The sequence below is a fragment of the Cryphonectria parasitica genome (genome assembly GCF_011745365.1).
Source record: "Cryphonectria parasitica EP155 unplaced genomic scaffold M406scaffold_1, whole genome shotgun sequence".
Lineage (NCBI taxonomy): Eukaryota > Fungi > Ascomycota > Sordariomycetes > Diaporthales > Cryphonectriaceae > Cryphonectria > Cryphonectria parasitica.
Genome location: NW_024468909.1, coordinates 131,540 through 150,915, shown reverse-complemented (window position 1 = coordinate 150,915; position 19,376 = coordinate 131,540). Strand labels below are relative to the sequence as shown.

Sequence of the window (19,376 nt, the reverse complement as noted above, 5' to 3'; positions counted from 1 at the left end):
ACCCTCCTGAGCAGAGCCGCGCATCTGCAGATCTTGTGATGTGACAAAGTACTGCAGGCCCAGAGCCTTCATACGCCCGATAAACTTGAGCACCGGCATTCTCTTTGCGTCTGGCCCTCCACGCCCCTCCAGTGAGGCCACCATCTCGGCGATATCGATGCGCACCGGACTCTCATGGCTGACGAAGCGAATCTCCCCAGAAGCAGGCGGTGGCGATGACGACTCTCCCTCATCCAGGAGCCCGGCCAGCTTGCCTGATACCTCGGCAATGGGAACCATATCAAACGAGCCTCCTACTGCCCCGCCTGCCTCAGGTGTTGCGCCGACCGCGCCGACGAGATCCACGAAGTGGTCCAGAGCTTTCTCGACGAGGCCGGTTCTTACTTCGCGGGCGGGCATGAAGCGGTGGACGGAGACGGGCAGTCCCAAATCCCGCGAGGCTTTCTCCAACATCTGCTCGCACACCCAACGGCTCGCCACATAGCCGTCGGAGCCATCGGAAGCCGGCTTGTATGCGTCTGCTGACCTGGCCGGCCCTACGGTCCCATCTTGGGCGGTGGTCGCAATCACAACCCCGGCGGTGGAGATGTAGTGCAGGGGCACGCGGCGGGCGGCCGCCAGACGCACCAGCTGCCGCGTGGGCTCGACGTTGCTGGGCCGCAGGACGTGGTAGTTATCCCAGAAGGACCGGACTGCTGCCAGGTGCAGAATGCCATCGACCTCGCCGGCCAGCGCCACAAAGGCCGCCTCGGAGCCCAGACCCAGCCATGGCTCAGAGAGGTCGCCCTTGTGCGTGATGATCTTGGGAGAGGAGGCCACCATACTATCGAGCACGCGGGGCTGCCCTGCGGGCTTGTCTCGCAGGCCGATGCAGTGGATCCGGGCAATGGATGGGCTCGCGACCAGCCGTGCTAGGATGTGCTTCCCGAGGAATCCGCCAGCGCCAGTGACGAGGATGACCTTGTTGTTGTTGTGGATGGGGGCGGGGTTGGGAATAGTGGGAATACTGTCGCTGCCGATGGCGGTCTCCTCCTCCCAGTTGATGCTCCCGACGTGGGGCCTCTGCTCGAGAAGCTGTGCCATCCCAGACAGGGTGCTGGCGCCGAGGAGTTCGACCAGGGGTACTGTGACCTTCAAGACCTGGCGGATGCGGGCTTGCAGCCTCACAACAAGCAGTGAGTTGCCGCCGATGGTGAAGAAGTCGGTTGAAGGAGTGATGGCCAGCTCAAGGCCCGTCTCCTTGGTCCGCAGGGCCTGTTCCCACAGCCGCCGGAGCTGGACCATGGTTTCGGAAAGCTCTCCTGCTGCTGCTGCATCCCCGTCCCGCCCCGTTCCGTCCTCTTGGCCGTCACCACCTATCTCGATGCGGGCTGGCAGTGGCATGGCCTTGAGTGCCTTGCGGTCTACCTTGGAGTGATTGTTTAGCGGCATACGGTCCAGCGGGATGGCCACCACGGGCACCATGTACTGGGGCACTGGAAGGTGTCTCAGCAGCTGGCGGAGGAAGCCTGCGGTGTCGGCAATACCGTGCTGCGGCGCAAAGACAACGTGCGACACCAAGAGTTGCGGATCACCCTCACGCAGCGTGACGACAGCCTCCTTGAGCGCGCCGCCAGCCTCCCTAACGATGTTGCTCTCGATATCGCCCAGCTCGATGCGCAGCCCGCGCAGCTTCACCTGGGTATCCCCCGCAATCCGATTGTGGAACACCATAGCTCCGTCTTCCTGCAGATGGGCGATATCGCCGGTGCGGTACATTCTAGTCCACCCCTGCGCCACGTACTCAGGTGTTGCGTACGGATCTGGCAAGAAGTGTTGGTCTGTCAGCTCTTTATTGTTCAGATAACCCAGAGACACGCCGGCGCCGCCGATCCATAGTTCGCCAGGCATGCCGACGGGGACAGGCTTGCGGCCTTCATCGAGGATGTAGGCGACATAGTTGGGCAGGGAGTAGCCACAGGGAATGCGAACGGGGAACGACTCGTCGCGGTATGGAATCTCTGCCTTGGTGGAAGAGATGGAGATCTCGGTCGGCCCGTACGAGTTGAAAAATCGCAGGTTAGGAAGCTGCAGCGAAGCAATCTGCCGGAGAAGGGTCTCTGTGAGGGGCTCTCCGCCGCCAAAAGCGAAGCGCCACTGCGAGGCCTGCTTGAGGTTGTCACGGCCGTGCTCAAGCCAGAGAGAATATTCTGCAGGGGTAGCTTTGGTATATGTGATGCCCTCCTCGCGAATGATCTTGGTCACTTCCACTGGATCGCCTCGCTTGCTCCAGGGTACGATCACAACGGAGCCGCCGTTCACGAGACCTGTATACATCTGGTCTGACGAGTGATTAAATGTGAAGGCACTCTGCTGGAGGGCGCATTCCGCCTTGTGGCCCCATTGGGTTATGTAGCCTTCTATCTCGTTGCGAAGACCCGAGTGCTTGACGACGATGCCCTTGGGCTTGCCAGTCGAGCCACTAGTGAAGAGAATCGCAGCCACATCCTCAGGTTTCGCCGAGTTGGCGACAGGGGCAGAAGGACTGGTTCCGATGGTTGACACATTGACAATCTTGGCTCCAGTAACGTTTATCTCGGCAGCATTGCCAACAGTACTGTCATCAACCAAGATGACAGCCGGAGCACACGCCCCTGCAACATCTGCTAGCCGTGGGAGCGGGTTGCGGAGGTCGAGTGGAATATAGACACCGCCGACACGCATAATGGCCAGCATGGAGCATGGCCAGTCGGCCGTCGCGTCTTCAAAGACCAGAACCCTCGATCCGGTACCAACACCAGACTGCTGCAGGGCTTCAGCAATCGCCTGGGTCCGGTCCGACATAGCGGCGTATGACAGAACCCTGCCATGGCCATCCTTGAGGGCCACCTTGTCGCTGTTCTCCTGAGCCACCTGATCAATCCTGTGAGGCAGCGTACCGCCGGGCCAGGAGGACACCAGGTCCCATCCTCTCCCTACAGCAAGAGCGCGTGTGCACTCCTTGTCACTGAACAGAGGCGGGTCCTTCAGCTGCAGCGACGCATCGCCGACAAACGTCTCCAGCAGGTGGACATAGGTGTTCAGGAGCAACTGCGCCACCGTCGCGTCATAGAGAGCCGCCTGTGTCCGGAACAAGATGCGGGCGCCGCTGTCTGGGCTGTCAGTTACATCAAGGGTCATGTCGTATGCAGTTTGGCCCGGGTGTAGGTCCAGAAACTCCCATTTGGTGTTGGCAAACTGCATGACCTCCTGTTGGCCCTGGCGGTAGTCGAAGAAGGCCTGGAAGAAGGGGCTGTATGCGGCCGACCGGGGCACGTTAAGTTCGGCCAGGAGAACATCGAATGGCACACGCGAGTGGGCTAGGGCCTCGTAGGCTTTGGCCCGCGCCTCAGCAACGCAGTCGCTGAAGGGTTGGCTAAGGTCGCGCTGGAACCGCAGCGTGAGGAGGTTGAGAATTAGCCCGATGGTGCCCATGCTGTCACTGTCATTCCTGTTCGCATCAGCGATGCCAATCGTCAGATCTTCAGCATCTGTGAAGCGGAACAGCATGGCCTTGAACACTGCCAGGTAGACGTGGAAAGTGGTCGAGCGACAGGCCTTGGACACGTCTCTGAGGCGGGCTGCCAGGTCAGAGCTAAGCCTGGTTTCGACCTGGTGAACCTGGAAGCGGGCCATAGGCAGACGATTACTGCGTTGGGCCATTGGGAGAAGCGGCAGCACAGGAGGGTGTCCGTCTGGGAACACCGCTTTCCAGTACGCAATGTCCTCGTCCATTTCTCCGTTCGCAAAAGCAGCGCGTTGCCTCGTGGCCAGGTCTGGCAGCTGGTAAGGGGCTGAGCCGAGAGACTGCCGCTGGTAAGCCTTCTCAAGATCCGCCAAAAAGTTCTGCAGGCTGACGCCGTCCATCAGGATATGGTGGTAGTTGACTAGGAGATAATGCTCGGTAGGAGACAGGACTAGCAGGATCAAGCGGAGCAGGTTACCGCTGGCCAGGTCGAATGGGATGGCTTTCATAGCAGCGTAGATAGTCTGCACGTCCTCAACGCTGTTGATCTGCTGCCGTTCGAGGCGGATAAAAGAGCGAGGGAGCACTTCCTGCCAGGCCACGTCTGCATCCTTGTTGTCGGCGACGAAGGCAGTCCTCAGGGACTCGTGCCTGTTGGTGACGAGACGCACTGCCCTTTCTAGGTCACCAGTTCGCAGGGCCCCGGTAATGCGGTAGAAGAAGGTGACGTTGAACGTGGTTTGGTCCTGGACCAGATGTTGCAGGAACCAGAAGCGGGATTGCGGGAAAGACACCAGCTCCCTCCGCACATACGGCGCCCGGGGAAGCGAAGAAGGAGGAGGAGATCCCTCTCCTGACGATGACACAGCAGTCTCCATGTCAGAAGCCCTTGGAGATCCTTCTACAGACGAGGCCAAAATGGACTCGGGCCTGCTCTCGCTGCTGCTGCTTCCGGCTTCGGATTCGGACGAGGGAGGGTTCTTGGACGCCGCTGTTGGCGGTGCTGCTGCTGGGCCTGGCTTTGCTGGAGAAGGCGTTGAGGTGGTCTTGGCCTCTGCTGGCCCCGATTTGGCTGGTGACGAAGAGTTGGGCTTGTTTCCGAGGTTTGGGAGGAGATCCTGCGGCAATTTCTCTGCTGCTTGTTGGCAGAGGTCGGAAATCGAGCCCCCTCCGAGCACCTTGAGGACGGGCATATCCACCTTGACTTCCTTCAAGAACCAGCTGCGGACCTCGACCGCGACCAAGGAGTCGATCCCGAGCTCCGAGAGGGGTACCTCGTGGCTGACCCCGGCGGGGTCCCCCAGCCGTGAGATGACGGCCAGCTTGGCGGCGAAACAGTCCTCCAGGATTTGGATGGCCTCATCCTTTGTAGTAGCGGTGGCAAGTTGTTCGCGGGCAGGGAGAGCGCTCCTACGTCCAGCCGTCCCTTTGGCGTCGCTGTCGTGAGCCTCGTCTATGATGACCTTGTGCGAGAAGCGAGGGTCATCAAACCACTGCACTCGTTGTTCTTCTGATTCTTCCTCACCAGAGCGCACCGTAATGCATCCGGTGGTGACGATTGGGTTCCGCCTAGAGCCCGGCACACCGGCAAGAACGGCCTCGGCGAACAGCTCATGGACGTCCTTCTCGGAAATCGCCATGAAGCCGTATCGGATGAGTTGCTCCCGCGCAGTGTCACCCGCGCGCTCCATGAAGCCGATTCCGGCGATGCGTCCAATGTCGAGGCAAGCACCGGCTAGACCACGACTCTTGCGCTGTCCGATCTAACCAAGAAGGAAAGGAATCGCAGTTCCTGGTCAGCCACTGCATCTAAGCAAACCTCACGGGTGGTCTTTCTCTGGTACTCGAGCTTGTTCTTGACTTACCAAACCAGACATGTACGCGTTCGCTGCCGTGTAATTGGACTGCCCACTGTTACCGATCACGGAGGTGAGAGAAGAGAAGACAATGAAAAAGTCCAGGCTGTCGGCGCCAAAGACTTGGTCCAGGTTTCTGGTTCCCTCTATCTTGGGCCTCGTGACGCTGGTCATCATCTCGAGAGTCATTTGCGTGAACGGCGCGTCATGAAACAGCGCAGCGCCATTTGCCACACCAGCGATGGGTGGACATGATGCCCGAATGTCGTTAATTACCTTGCTCACGTCTTTCTCGTCTGTCACGTCCCTGCGCAGTGGAAATCATTTCATTTAGCGCCTCCGTATTCATTGGGGGCCACCACCCACATAACATTCAAGGATAGGACAAAGGGAGGGGGGGCTCTTCAACTCTTACATTGCAAAGAACTTCACCGTCGTGCCAGCTTTCTGTAAGGAGGCCTGCCACTTCGGATCTTGTTTGGGGTTTCGACTGGTCAGACACACATGGCCCGCTCCGTTGCGTGACATCCACTCGCACAGGGACTGCCCAAGCTGCCCAGCAAGGCCGACAAGAACATAGGTCTTGTCCCTGGAGAATAGGCGATCAGCACGGACGGGTCGAACTTGGACAGGAACCGAAGACTCTGACGTCCAGTCGATAACACCCATGATTTTACCCTTGCCCGCAGAGGAGGCGGCGTCACGTATTTCACTAGGGCGGATGACCTGAGGGGAACTCGTTGTCGTCACTGTTGCGCCTGGTGCAGGGAGGAGGTTCGTCCGCGCGCGGTGCACTGCTTCTTGGAGGACCTTGGAAACAAAGGCATAGTCCACAGGTGCGGGCGGTACCTCAGCCTGGCGGCGGATCACGTGTGAAGCATCCATCTGCCTGCATCGAAGTGGGAGACAGTCCCGGATGATGGAACCGACGACACCCTCCCCCTTGTTTCCTAGGTCAAGGAAGTGAGTCACATCCGTCGGGAGCAGCTGCATGATCACATGTCTGGAGCTCCAAGCGCGGACTTGAATCACCGAGTCTGGCTCAGCGTCGTCTGGGACAGAGTCTTCTGTGCTAAAGGTGACGCGGGTGTTGTTGCTCTTAGCAGCCGCCTGCCGACAGAGAGCAGCGGCGAGCGTACTCATAATACTACCAGGCTCATGTACGAGCAGATGGCTGTTTGCGGGAAGTCTGGAGACGATAGAGGCTGCCGTGAGCTCGACTGCGATTGCAGCAAGAAGGACGGGTGCCTGTACCGTCGGAGTAACGAACTCTGACACAACCACACTTGCGAGTCCGACCAGCTTGGACGCGTTGACGTCGCTGAGAGTGACCACGGTGTCGCCGGTTGTGACGTCCTTGCCCAGAGCAACGAAGAGAGATCCGTCGCCAGGCAAAGCAATGGCAGACAACGTCGAATGGCTCACTTTCGTAGCGGAACCAGGCCGTTCTGGCAGGAGGCGATGTAATCCTTGCTCCTCCTCCTCCAGTGCAGGCGACCCATCCGCAGTTTCGGCTACGAATACCGTCGTATTCTGCAGGTCAGCGGTTTTGGTCACACGCCGGCGAAGTGAATTGATTCTCGCATTCTGATCTCGGTCAGGAAGGATACGAGGAACCAGAATGCGGCCACCCTCGACATATAGCTCGGGCTCTTTGGACCATAAGAAGCTCGTCTTCGATGTGCCACTGCTCTCCCACTGGTCCACCGCTGCCAGGCGGAGGACGGCCTTGGCGATGAGAGAGGCGGCATGCTCTCCAACAGTGTCCATGTCCAGGAATTGGAGGGACAAGTGTGGCATCTCATATGCGATGGATCGCCCAAATCCGATGCTCGCGCTGTGATAGGGTTCTTTCGTCCTTGCGCCCTCAGTGACCCACAGAATGTTACTGGCGAGCTCAAAAAGACATTTGAGGCCTTCCATGGTCGACTCGGTGAGATCCCGGAAGATGGGATCATCCAGATCCAGCAGGTTGATGAAAGTGGTCATGGGCTGGATGTCGTGCTCGTCAATGGGCAGTCCTTGGAGGAGGGTAACCTTGTCGCTGATGCCGTGCAACATCTCGCACAGATCTTCTGCGATGCCAGACGTCTGGAGAGAAGTTCCCCCAAGGATCACAACCTCGCTGAGATGCACCATGCCAGACCTTCCCAGGGGCTTTCGCAGGAAGTTGACTCGGTCATCCACTGCCTGGGCGACCACTACCGAGAGGGGCCACGCGCCTTCACCAACGAAACCTGTTGGAGTGGCTGTATCAATCCCTGCGAACCCAGAGTTGCGCAGCGCACTGTGCCATGTCGCTGTTCTCTGTGTGATACTTTTCTTAAGAAGAGATTCCTCCTTGTCGTCGACAAACCCGTCACTGAGGACACCAAGCAACAGGTTCATGCGGATGGAGTCATAATGGGACAAGCCTGACGCTATGAGGTATCCACCAGGTCGCAGAAGCTGACGAGTGTTCTGAAGACCCTTTTCAAGAAACGGCCCGCCTCCCAGCAGGGTGTTAGACGCAATGATAATATCAAATGAGTGATTCTCGAACCCCTGGGACGACGGAGCCTTGGTCGGGTCAAAAGACTTGAACACCATCTTCTGGCAGAGGGCTGCAAGCGACTGCTGGGTCTTCTCGACGGCTTCTGCAGACAGGTCGGTGCAAGTGTACGAGGAGAAGGTGGTCCCAGCTGTTGACACAATAGGCCGAGTAGCGTGTCCTATCCGGGTATCTACGTCGATGGTTTGTCATGTGTCAGTAATCACTTTTTCGATTGTTTTGAGGAGTTTCGTAAATTCAGCAGCACTTACCAATCTCCAGCACCTTGGCATGGGGATACCGATGCATAATCTGTTGCACTGTCTTGGCCGTCACCGTGTTGGACTGGGAAAACCCGAGACCTTCCGAGTACAATAGGTCGAGGAGTTCGTGCTTCCTGAAGTCAGACACGTCAAGATCACCTCGCAGGATAGCCGACACACTCTCTCCGACAGTCTTGATAATTTTGAGATCGACTTGCTCCGAGAACCTGTCGAGGAGAGCCTGAATTTGCTCGTGCTCGTCTCCGGCCCATTTGCTCATTATCACAGAAACATTGGGCCTGCTGTCAAGCCTGTTGAGCAACCTCGTGGCCGTGTCTCGAAGCTGCTGGCACAGTTCGTCACCCTTCTCGAGCCATTTACCGCTGGTCATCTCGAGCTTCCATTGTCTCAGGTAGTAGCAAGCCACTCGGTCCAAAGTCTGCGCGAGATCATTTTCATCTGGCGAGGGCCGCTCGACTTCGGCTGCTGCTATACTTGCGTCTGGAGCAGCAATTCCGAATTGAGTCGTCGAGAACATAGGGCGGTCGTCGGCAGCGGTGGCATGCGAAAACGGTCTCATCTCGAGGTTCTCGACCTGCAAGAGGGTGTTTTGACCATCTTCGCTAAATATATCGACACTGCTTATCATCGAGATGGACTCGGAAGCATGTAGAATGGCCGAGACGGGCAGGTCGGTAGGCGAGGTCGGCAGTGACGCACAAAGCTCGGGGTTGACCCGAATGCATCCGATGGACGTGGGCACATGTAGCGACCATAGCTGCTCGTCACCTGGACTCGACTGAGCCAGAAAGGATGCCTGAAAAGCAACGTCCAGCATGCTGGGATGGACAGTCAGAACATCATCATCGTCGTCGCCATATCCATACGTGGCTACTTTTGCGGAGGCCTGATCCAGCCTTCTCTTCATAGACGACATGGTTCTGAAAGGCCCGTTGTATCCGTATCCAAGCCCATCGAGCGACGCGTAGAAGCGGTCCGAATCAATTTCCGTCATCTTGGAGTCATCCAGTGGCGAAGACGACAGCGTCGAAAAGGAAGGCGTGCCATAGACGATCCGAACTTTCCCGCTTGACACCAGCTCCATTGCTGCCGACTCCGTACTATTAGGGCATGAATACACTGAAAAGAGAGCCGTCTGTGTCGTCGCAGCACTGCCGTCGTCGGCACGTCCTGTTCCCGTCGCGGTCAGGCTCACAAGCGTCTCAGGGGCAGAGCTGGTAGCCTCATCGAAGGCAATAGCCTTGCCAATGGTCAGATCGTGCACCTCGAGGACCTTCACGGGCCTGCTACCGCCAGCAGCACGAATGAGCTCCTTGGCAGCTTCCAGGGCCATGGACACGTATCCCGCCGCAGGGAAAACGGTCTGCCCCTGCAGCTGATGCCCGTCCAGCCAAGGAATCTCATCTGCCCGGAGAAAGTTTCGCCATCGGAACTCGCGGTCTGTATTGTTAGGCGAAGGGACGCCCAGAAGCTCATGGAAAGCGGCACCCCGGAGCATGGTCTTCCTAGTGATACGTGACTCGTGCCAGTGAACACGGCTGTGATTCCATGCATAGCTCGGGAGGCCCACCGCCAACTTGGGAGAGTAACCTGGCGAGACCAGCCTCTGCAGTGATGTGAAATCAATGGCGCCTGGTCCAAACATTGTCCACAAAGATCCAAGCCCGTCTGCGAAGGCCTCAGCATCGTTAACACCCCTACTCAAGACACCCGTATATGCAAGCGTCGAGGGGCGAGCATCCGAAATATTTTGTTGCGCTGGACCCTTCAGTGCCGGGTGAGGACCGACTTCGACGCAAAAATTGAGGTTGTCATGGCTGCTCACCGCGCCCTTGACCGCGTCCATGAACAAAACCGCCTGCAACATGTTGTCTCTCCAGTAAGAGGCACTGAGGTCTTCCGAGGGACCCATCAGCTCGCCTCCTCGCACACTGGAGTACCAGGCGCAAGATGTATCAGAGCGGTCTGTGTTGACCTTGATGTCACAGGCGCGCAGGGACTCCATGTACGGCTCACAGCAGGGCAGCATGTGATGAGAGTGGTAGGCCGTGTCAACAAGAAGAGCGCGGGCAAACTTCTTCTCCTCGTCAAAGACCCTCTTGGCGTGGGCAATGCCGTCCGCGTCGCCTGAGAGTGTGAGGCTGGCAGCCGAATTTTGCGCGGCAATCTTCACGCGGCCCTTGAATGCCGGCAGGTCGAGAAGCTCCTGTGCATCCTCGAAGCTCGTCCCGACGGCCATCATGGAACCCTTCTGCCCCTGGGGGCCACGAGAGCTTTTGGCGTGCACACCTCTGTAGTACGCGATTCGAATAGCATCCTTCGCAGAGATGAATCCTGCGGCATACGCTGCAGCAATCTCACCAGAAGAGTGACCGACGACCGCCGTGAAGGTCACGCCAGCGCTGCGCAGCAGGTCCACGAGAACGACCTGGAGGGCAGTGCAGAGCGGCTGCGCAAGAGCAGCCTCCTTGAGACGAGACTGCTCCTTGCCCGCGCAGAGCTCGTCGGCAATCTTCCACGATGGACGGTCTGGCTCAGGAAGTGTGGCAAGGGATTCGTCGAGTTGTTTGATCTTGTCCTGCACCACAGGCGAGGCGAGCAAGCCGGCGCCCATAGTGGGCCACTGGGCTCCCTGCCCTGTGAATACGCCAAGGAGCTGTGGTTTGGCACCCTGGGTTGCCGATCGAGTGCCCACACTCGTGCCAGAGGCTGCTGCTCCTCCTTTAGCCAACTCCAGCGCCTTGTCGATCTTAAACGCCAGAGCCTCTGGGCTTAAAGCTGAAAAGGACTTCTTGAACGGCAAGGCAGATCTCCGCGACTGGAGGGTCCAGCCCAGGTCGTGAAGATCAATGCTTCTGCCTTGGTCTGTTTTCAGGAAGTCAGAGTATTTCTGCAACACCGATACCAGCGAATCCTCAGTGGCTGCAGAAAATACGAAGGGAGTGAGCGTGAGGTGGTTCTCGCCCGCGGTGATCGTTGTCGACGGCGTGTCGGCAACATAGCTTTCCAGGATGGCATGTCCATTTGTGCCTCCGAAACCTGTTTTGAGGAGCGTGAGGTTGATCAGTGGGAGAACATGGACGATACCCGACAATTCACTACAGAAATCACTCACCAAAACTGTTGACACTCGCACGTCGCGGCACCCCATCAGGCAGCGTAGGCCATGCTATCGCTTTTGTTGGTACGGCTAGATTATCGCAGTACTGCTCGACGTCCGGATTCAACCGCGTAAGGAGCATGTTCGGCGGGATAATTCCATGCCGAAGTGCCTGAGAGGCTTTCAGCACACCCGCCAGTCCAGCGGTACCTTCGGTGTGCCCAATGATGGTCTTGATAGACCCAACATAGAGAGGATTGCCCTCGCTTGCTTGTTGACCGCCGAAACACTCCTTGATTGCGGCAGCCTCTCGGGGATCACCAGCCTTGGTACCAGTGCCATCTGAAAAACAGGTTTGGTATCAGCCAGCTGTGCAAGACACGAAGACTCGCTGGGGTATTATCGGAGCAACGGCGCAATTATCTCCTCAGGTGTAACTTACGAGCTTCAAAGAACTGCGGCCGATCGCGTGGGTTCGATGTATCGAGACCAGCCCGAGCGTAAGTGGCTTTGATCAGAGCCGCCTGTGCTTCTGTGCTGGGGACTGTCAACCCTGTTGACTTGCCATCCTGGTTCACTCCGGTCTCCCGGATGAGACACTCGATATGGTCACCATCGGCAATAGCATCGCTCAGCCTTTTCAGGACTAGGGCCGCGATGCCATCTCCTCTGGCATACCCATCTGCATCCGCACTCCACATCCTTGAACGGCCAGTCGGAGACAACAGGCTCATCTTGCTCTCTCCCACGAATTGCTCTGTTTCAACGAGAAAAGATGTGGCTTCATGTTAGCAGAAGAGCCCTCGAAAACTTCCACGCCAATCTGAGCAGCAGTAAGCATTCAAGGTAAGGGCGACTACTAACCGGGTCCGAGCAACAGCTCCGTTCCACCTGCAATGGCCACACGCGACTCGCCGCCACGCAGAGCCCGGACGCTCTGATGGAGAGCCACCATGCTGGAAGAGCACGCCGTGTCAATTGTCATGGAGGGGCCATGCCAGTCGAAGAAGTACGAAATTCGATTGGCGAGAATGGCCCGCGATGTGCCAGTAGAAAAATAGGTAGGCATGCTCTCCATGTCTCGAATCAGTATATCGTTATAGTCAACCGACATGGTGCCGACCATCACGGCAGTGTCTGAGCCGCGTAGCTTCTCGATGGTATGGCCGCCGGCCTCGAGAGCCTCGTAGACCACTTCCATCAACAGTCTCTGCTGAGGGTCTGCCGATAACAAGTCAGCTTTCAACGTTCTGTCGTCTCTTCATTTTTTTCTCCTTCTCGCATATGGTGGTTGCCCCGTTGATGTTACACTGCCGGTTTAAAATAAAATAAAAAAGGATAATATTTCAGGGTATTTAATCATACCTATCGCATCGGCCTCGTTTGGGCTGATGTTGAAAAAAGTGCCATCAAACCGACGCACATCCTCGTCCAACATGTACGCCCTCTGGACGTTTGTCGTCCCATGGTGCGAGCCCTTGGGGTGATAGTAGCCCTTCAGCTCGAATCTCTCGTCGGGGATCGCCTTGGAGACGTCTCTGGGTTTCTCGAGGAGCTTCCACAAAGAGGAGGGTGAACTCGCACCCCCCGGGAAGCGGCAACCGCTCCCAACAACGGCGATGGGCTCTACTGCGAATTCCGCCATTTCGAAAATCAGATGTCCTTGTTCTTGACGAAGGGACAATAAACGCAATTGATCAAGGTGGACGAGAGTTTCATGGAGAAGTCTGCGTTGTTCCGTTTGGTTGGAGGACGGCGAGCTATTCTTTGTGTGAACAGGCGCCAGCAAACCCTCATCTTTCTATAGTCTATTCTAGCATCTGGCGATGTTTAAAGTGCTACAATGAAACGACGCAATATGGAGTATGATAATTCGAAGCGGTTGTGGATTGTAGCTACAGACCCGAGCTCAGGAGATATCGGGCACATAATTCTTCGCCCAATTTGTCCGCATATTGTTTAATTCTTTCCTTGTCTTCTTTTAGCAACCAAGATTCGAGAATTGGTGTAAGTCCTATCAGTAAATCCCAGGCTAATGGCCTAATCACTGGGACCCTATAGGATCGCAAAGATTGATTATCACGGATGTATGTATTATCAAACATATCCCCAGAGATCGCAGTGTCACCTAGAATTATCTTGAGCTATGTTACATTTGTTCAGAATTTTGTCATGCTGTACTTTGTATAATCTCCTGCTCACATCTGTAATGTGTCCTAACCGCTAATCGAAAGGAGAAGTTGATCGCGTCAGTTGTCGGTCTAATTAACTAGAATCCGCCGAACGCGCATTTGCTCCACGGTAAGACTGCATACAACATAATAATGCCGGTGAGAACATCAATCTACCCAATCATAACAATTGCAATTTCGATTAAAAATTCCAATTAGCACAACCCATTATGGTGCGTACCCTGGACGTAGCACAGATATCGCACGACGGTCATAGCGAGTGGCGAGAAGCCCCCTTGGGATGACCAGACACATGCAGGCTCCCACTTGGGTGAATAGTATAGTCAATTGACAGCGTTGCTCTCCTAACCTCGTACGATGCTAGTTGGATAGACTTGATGAGCTGTGATAGAGAACTCCTAAACGCGTCATGCCACCTACCTAAACAGTCACTCGCACCAAGACAGTGAAAGGTTTCTGGATGATACTACACTAGAAATATAAACCACTGGGTATGCCACTCTGGTGGAACCTCCGAAGACCCCCTTGAGCTCCAGTTGACGGCCTTTGCCAAGAGCACCTAATTAAATCTTCGTTTCACTACCAATAGATCCGAGAACAGAGTAGAGCTTCTAATTATCCACACAATCTGGATCCATGGATACCATCATCCGGAACAAGTCGGACAAGGTCGTGGCGCTCCTAGGCGCTGCGACTGCGTTGGTGAGCTGCTCTTTCTCCAACAGGATAATCCTATTCTTTGTGCCTGGCTAATTCTGAACCAGATGTTTATCTACCTAGTGCTAAAAATAGTACACGCCCTTCGATACACTGATCTGAATCACATTCCTGGACCTAAGCTCAACGCTCTGTCGATGATTCCATACGCGAGACACATGCTGGCAGGGAGCACGGTAGAAAATAGTGTGCGGTTGCACAGGGAGTACGGTGATGTGGTCAGAATTGGACCAAAGGAGGTCTCTTTTATATCTGGGGACACTGCTTTCCCGGACATTTATGGTAGGGCACACCGTTATTTTGATCGGCGTGGTGGAGCTGCCAAGAGATTATTTGGTTTTAACACCGCCCTACAGGTTTCCGCACCGGCAAACTCAAAGGCCATAGAAATATGTACAAGGTGTGTCACAAAATATCCGATCCTGTGTCGAGCTTGAAAGAAGACAATGTAACCCAGGTCGATTAGGATCCTGCGTGGTACGTGAAGCCTGAGAATGGAGTGCCGTCTATCTTGCACGCCGACGACGAGGACCACTCACGAGGTACGCTGCTCATAATTACCCCGGTTTTGTATTTGATGCTCATCATCACTGCAGGTCGTCGGGTCTTGGCACACGCATTCAGCGAGAGAGCGGTGACCGCGCAAGAAGCTCTTTTGCAGGGCTATGTTGACCAGCTGGTCGGAAGACTGCAAGAGGTCACAACTCAAAGCCAAGAACCAGTGGATATGGTCAAGTGGTACAACTGGTAGGATTTTTCTCAAGGTGTTTGCTCACCGCTGGAATTAGACTTTGATTGAGTTAACGAGAGATTAGGACCACATTCGATGTGATTGCTGATTTGATGTTCGGTATGTCGATGGATACTATTACAAACCCCTGCTCTGTAGAGGATGGACGAATTAACACCGGGCTGCTCAGGTCAACCCTTTGGATGCTTGCAGGATCTCTCGACACACAACATTGTGGCTCTGCTCCTCGAGTCATTCAAGTCACTCAGAATTCTCTACGTGCTCAAGCATTTTCCTTGGCTAAAGTACCTCGGAAATCTTGCTGTTGATAGTAGCTTGATACAAAAACGCAAGCAATATCTAGTATGGACCCATTATTCTTCTCTTTTCTTTCTGTTCTCCACAATTTGTCGATTATCATTCTCTTGGACAAGTGCTGACGGCCGTAGTCATGGGTCTCTGCCCAGGTCACGAAGAGGATTGAGCGAGATACAGCCCGGCCCGATTTCATGACCTTGATCCTGGCCAATAATGGAAAGAAGGGCGTTGAGCTGTCTCGCGCTGAGATCAACTCGAATGCCAACTTGATGTTGAACGCCGGCTCGGAAACGACGGCCTCGCTGCTCAGCGCCGCGACGTGGTTCCTGCTAAAAAATCCCGTGGCCAAGCAGAAGCTCCAGGACGAAATTCGGGGAAAATTCAGCAGGTATCAAGATATCACCCTGGCTGCCCTTGGCGAGACACCATACCTGTCAGCTTGCTTGTCGGAGTCCCTCCGCCTGTTCCCACCTGTGCCTGCGGGATTCGGCAGGGTGGTGAACAAGGGTGGCGAGTATGTCAGTGGGGTGTTCATACCAGAGGGCACCGTCGTCTCTGTGAGCCACTATGCGGCATACCACTCCGAGCGAAATTTCAAGGACCCGGACGACTTTGTTCCGGAGCGATGGTATGTTCAACCTCTTGTATCAAGAACAAGTCCGCCTCTACGAGTTGTTACTGACGTCCAACCAGGCTTGGAGATGAGCGTTACGCCGGCGATAATAAGGCTGGCTGGCAGCCATTCAGTTTCGGCCCGCGTAGCTGTTTAGGCCGTAACCTCGCTTGGGCAGAGATGCGACTCATCATGGCAAAGATCCTGTGGTCTTTTGATTTGGAGCTGGATCAAACAAGCTATGATTGGCTGAGCCGTTGCAAGGTGATGAGGCTTTGGGTGAAACCGGAGTTGGCGGTCAGACTGCGACAGGTTGTTAGGTATTAAAGAAAGTACAGGTAACATGGCCTGGGTTCAGATGGAGTCTCTGGTGGGAAATGGGATCAAGATTTCGCGGGATCCTGTCACAAGTAACAATTACAGAATTAGATGTAAAGTACAGTGGAATTCAAGCCGAGAACAAGTCATGTGGCCATGTTGAAATCTATCAGGCACTCCTGGTGTCCCCATCATTGTCCCCATCAAACTCCCCATCAAACCTTTGACATGTCCTTGGCCGTGCTATGATAACCGCTGGAGACTAATTATAACTATAACTGATGAGATTATTCCCGGCCGTTCTACCTATCTCTGTTGATTGAAATACACATCAGATAGTAAACAAGACGACATCTCTGATATTGGTCCGGACCTGAAATACGCAACATTATGCTAAGACGACATTATGCTTAGACATGCAATCTAGGACTGACTCGGTTCCTTTAACAATGGATAATGGTCTTCCTGTTCTGTGAGAAGACTTTCTGTGCGGAAACTATTGCGGGTGATGGATATGGACGCAATTCAGCTCGCTGACTTGATAGGCTAGAGGAGAGGGTCATGCATTCAGAGAATGTTTGTATATATATAATCACTGATCACTTGTTTCTATATCATAACTAACTATACCGCATAGACCAGACCCAAGGAGCCCGGAACCTTGAAGCTATCGGCATTTGACACTAAGGAAATATGACTGTTTGTTAGGATACGAGAGCAAATGCAAGCCTTATCAAAACAATCAGGAAACAGCAACCTCATCCACCAGCCCGTAACCTTTGTAGAACTTCTTCTTGATGTGCTGCTGCACTGTCTCGGTATCTCCGTCAGTGGGGTTTAGGGGGTTCGTGGAGTTTAGGTTACCGTGCCAGAACGCAGGCACGGCATACCTCTCGGCACCCGTCTTGTTGATGACCCTGTGGAGAGTACTCTTGTACTCGGCCCCAGTCCACTTCTGGATCAGGTCGCCCAGGTTGATGACGAACTTGTCCTCAACAGCAGGGAGTGCGATCCACTGCTTGGTAGCAGCGTGCCAGACCTCCAGTCCGTCCTGGCCCGCTTGCTGGAGGAGGATGGTAATGCCACCGTAGTCCGTGTGTTGCCCGGAGCCGAACTGGCGTGGGTCCTTGAAAGTGTGCTCCGGGTAGCGAAGGAGCTTGAGGAACCTGGGGGGAAAGACTTTAGTTATCCAGGTTCATACGAAAAAGGCCGACAACCAAGGCGGAAGGCATGGCTTACATCGCAACATCATCGAACGTCTTGACGAGGCTGGCCGGATGCCCAAGGCTGACCATGAGGACCTCCATGACCATGTACCCAACACGGACGAGATGTTCAAAATACTCCTCAACAGGCCTCCGGAACTCATCAACGGCCAATGCCGGGGGCCAGACGTTGGGGCCCTTCAGGAAGTCGACCTCTTCAAGAGGCATTTCCTTGCCCACAAAGAAGCCCTATTGTGAAGATGTTAGCGAATTAATGACTAACTGTTTTGCAGTCAAGAAATATAGCATACCTCTTTTGCGTCAGGAAGGAGGTCGCCCTTGTGCGGGTCGTTGGCCTTCTGCTCACCCGGGCCTTCGTAGCCCCTGCGCCAAGAACTGGATAAAAGTCATGAGAGTCAGTGTTTGCTGTACATGAGAGGCAGCTTATGGAAGACAGTTCATGCCCGTCAGTCTCGGTCGAATAGGAGACCACCAGTAAATAAATTCCCCTGGTGCCAGAAAAAGTCTCTGACATGCAAACACAATGACTGAGGGTTGGGAGAAATATTCTTTGACAAAGTGTTACTTACTACTTGTGAAGGGAGAGTGCCCTCTTCTTCTCTTTGGGCAAGTCAAAGAAGGTCTTGCAGGCCTTGAGCATTCTTCGTTGGGTCTCAACAGGCACTCCATGGCCTTCAACTTGGAAGAAGCCATGCTCCAGACACGCACGCCTCACCTTATTGACGAGGTCCTGCTTCTTTTCCGGAGATGTTGTGTCAAAGTATTCACGGAGGTCGATGGTAGGGATGTACTTTTCGTTGTTGTCAACAACAGCTGCGTTCGCGTCTGCTGCCATTGTGGATGATTCAGTGTCAGAAGCAAAGTATTTTGTAATTTGGGTTAGGGAGATTGAATTTGTGGAGTCTGATATCTGCCTTTGTCCACGATATCAATGATATAATTGAGACCATCTACATTTAAGTATGTCTAGACAGTTCATCTAGCCTTTTGCCCAAATCTACTTAATTCGAGTCCTTTTTCGGCCCTCTACAAAATCAAATCGTGAAACCACGTGAGGTTGGGTTAGTGGCCTGGCAAAATTTTGCCCGTTGAGGGCTTCGGCATAATGAATATCAGGAACGCGGCCTTGAACCTATCGACTGCCCTCTGTTCTGAGCTGTGGCGAAACGCGGAGTTAGGGCATGATTGTGATATGCAAGCATAAGAAAATGAGCCAGGATGTCGCAAATCCACCGATTCTGACGGGTGGTTCCGCTTCATCCGCGATCCTTCAATGCCACCTTGCAAAGCATATCTAACATGCCTGGTCAAGGCGGAGACATAAGCATGCATGCACATTACCTCGTGTCGGCTAATAATCCTCGGGCTCTAGAGAATATAATTGTATACTACTCTGAGACTACCAAAATAGTATACAATGAGTACTACGCTGATCACTGTCCTGAGGGTTTTGCCCTTATCTTTCCATGCATATGATTACCGCTGAGAATCTGTGGCAAACTCGATCCGGTTTGTAAGGACGCAAGCTATCTTCAAGGTTTCGCTTACTTTCTTTCATTGTCGCTTCTTCCTCACTCTATAGACAACGAGAACGGAAAGTGGGGGTGGGGGCGTGAACTTTTCCCAAGTCGATAATCACAGGTGAATCCGCGCAATAATGAGCATCCATCGCATGCGCTGAACCGATGAAAGCCGTGAAGCTTAACAGGTTTGAAATCTGAGTTCACCTTGCAATGTAATCAAAAAGAACTCTCAATAGCATGAAAATGTCTTTTCCATTGAGCAAACGCTTGTTGTGACTACTTCGGACTCTGCCTGTGCATGATCTACGGTCATTTTCTTTGAGATTAGTTGTGTGCGGGAGACAGTCACTCGATGCCAGCGGCCAAGTCACTGGCTCCACGCCCGCAAATGGGACCCTTGTCTCCTGAAGAATTTTTTACACATTGTATCTGAACAAGATGTTTAGGTTACGTGATTCAGCGAAGTCTCATCATGTCGCAAAAGT

The 19,376-nt window shown here is 54.4% G+C and overlaps 3 protein-coding genes across 3 annotated transcripts; 1 reads left to right on the top strand and 2 right to left on the bottom strand.

Moving 5' to 3' along the window:
* Window positions 1–402: 402 nt before the first annotated feature.
* M406DRAFT_20616 (uncharacterized protein) lies at window positions 403–12,881 on the bottom strand (the record flags this gene model as incomplete). Its single annotated transcript, XM_040915466.1, has 9 exons — window positions 403–4,281; window positions 4,351–5,247; window positions 5,350–5,647; window positions 5,756–8,063; window positions 8,143–11,193; window positions 11,270–11,596; window positions 11,697–12,011; window positions 12,119–12,475; window positions 12,620–12,881. Coding segments are annotated over 9 exons (11,694 nt in total), but the record flags the coding sequence as incomplete, so codon positions are not given.
* A 1,329-nt stretch (window positions 12,882–14,210) lies between these two features.
* Window positions 14,211–16,282, top strand: M406DRAFT_283828 (benzoate 4-monooxygenase cytochrome P450; the record flags this gene model as incomplete). The annotated part of the gene is made up of 8 exons (XM_040918534.1): window positions 14,211–14,445; window positions 14,520–14,563; window positions 14,630–14,705; window positions 14,760–14,910; window positions 14,979–15,013; window positions 15,084–15,256; window positions 15,343–15,839; window positions 15,905–16,282. The coding sequence occupies 8 exons, from the start codon at window positions 14,211–14,213 to the stop codon at window positions 16,149–16,151; spliced, it is 1,458 nt and encodes a 485-aa protein (XP_040780402.1). The 3' UTR covers window positions 16,152–16,282.
* A 430-nt stretch (window positions 16,283–16,712) lies between these two features.
* On the bottom strand, window positions 16,713–17,449 carry M406DRAFT_354015 (Clavaminate synthase-like protein; the record flags this gene model as incomplete). The annotated part of the gene is made up of 2 exons (XM_040922803.1): window positions 16,713–17,308; window positions 17,382–17,449. The coding sequence occupies 2 exons, from the start codon at window positions 17,447–17,449 to the stop codon at window positions 16,885–16,887; spliced, it is 492 nt and encodes a 163-aa protein (XP_040780401.1). The 3' UTR covers window positions 16,713–16,884.
* Window positions 17,450–19,376: the final 1,927 nt, after the last annotated feature.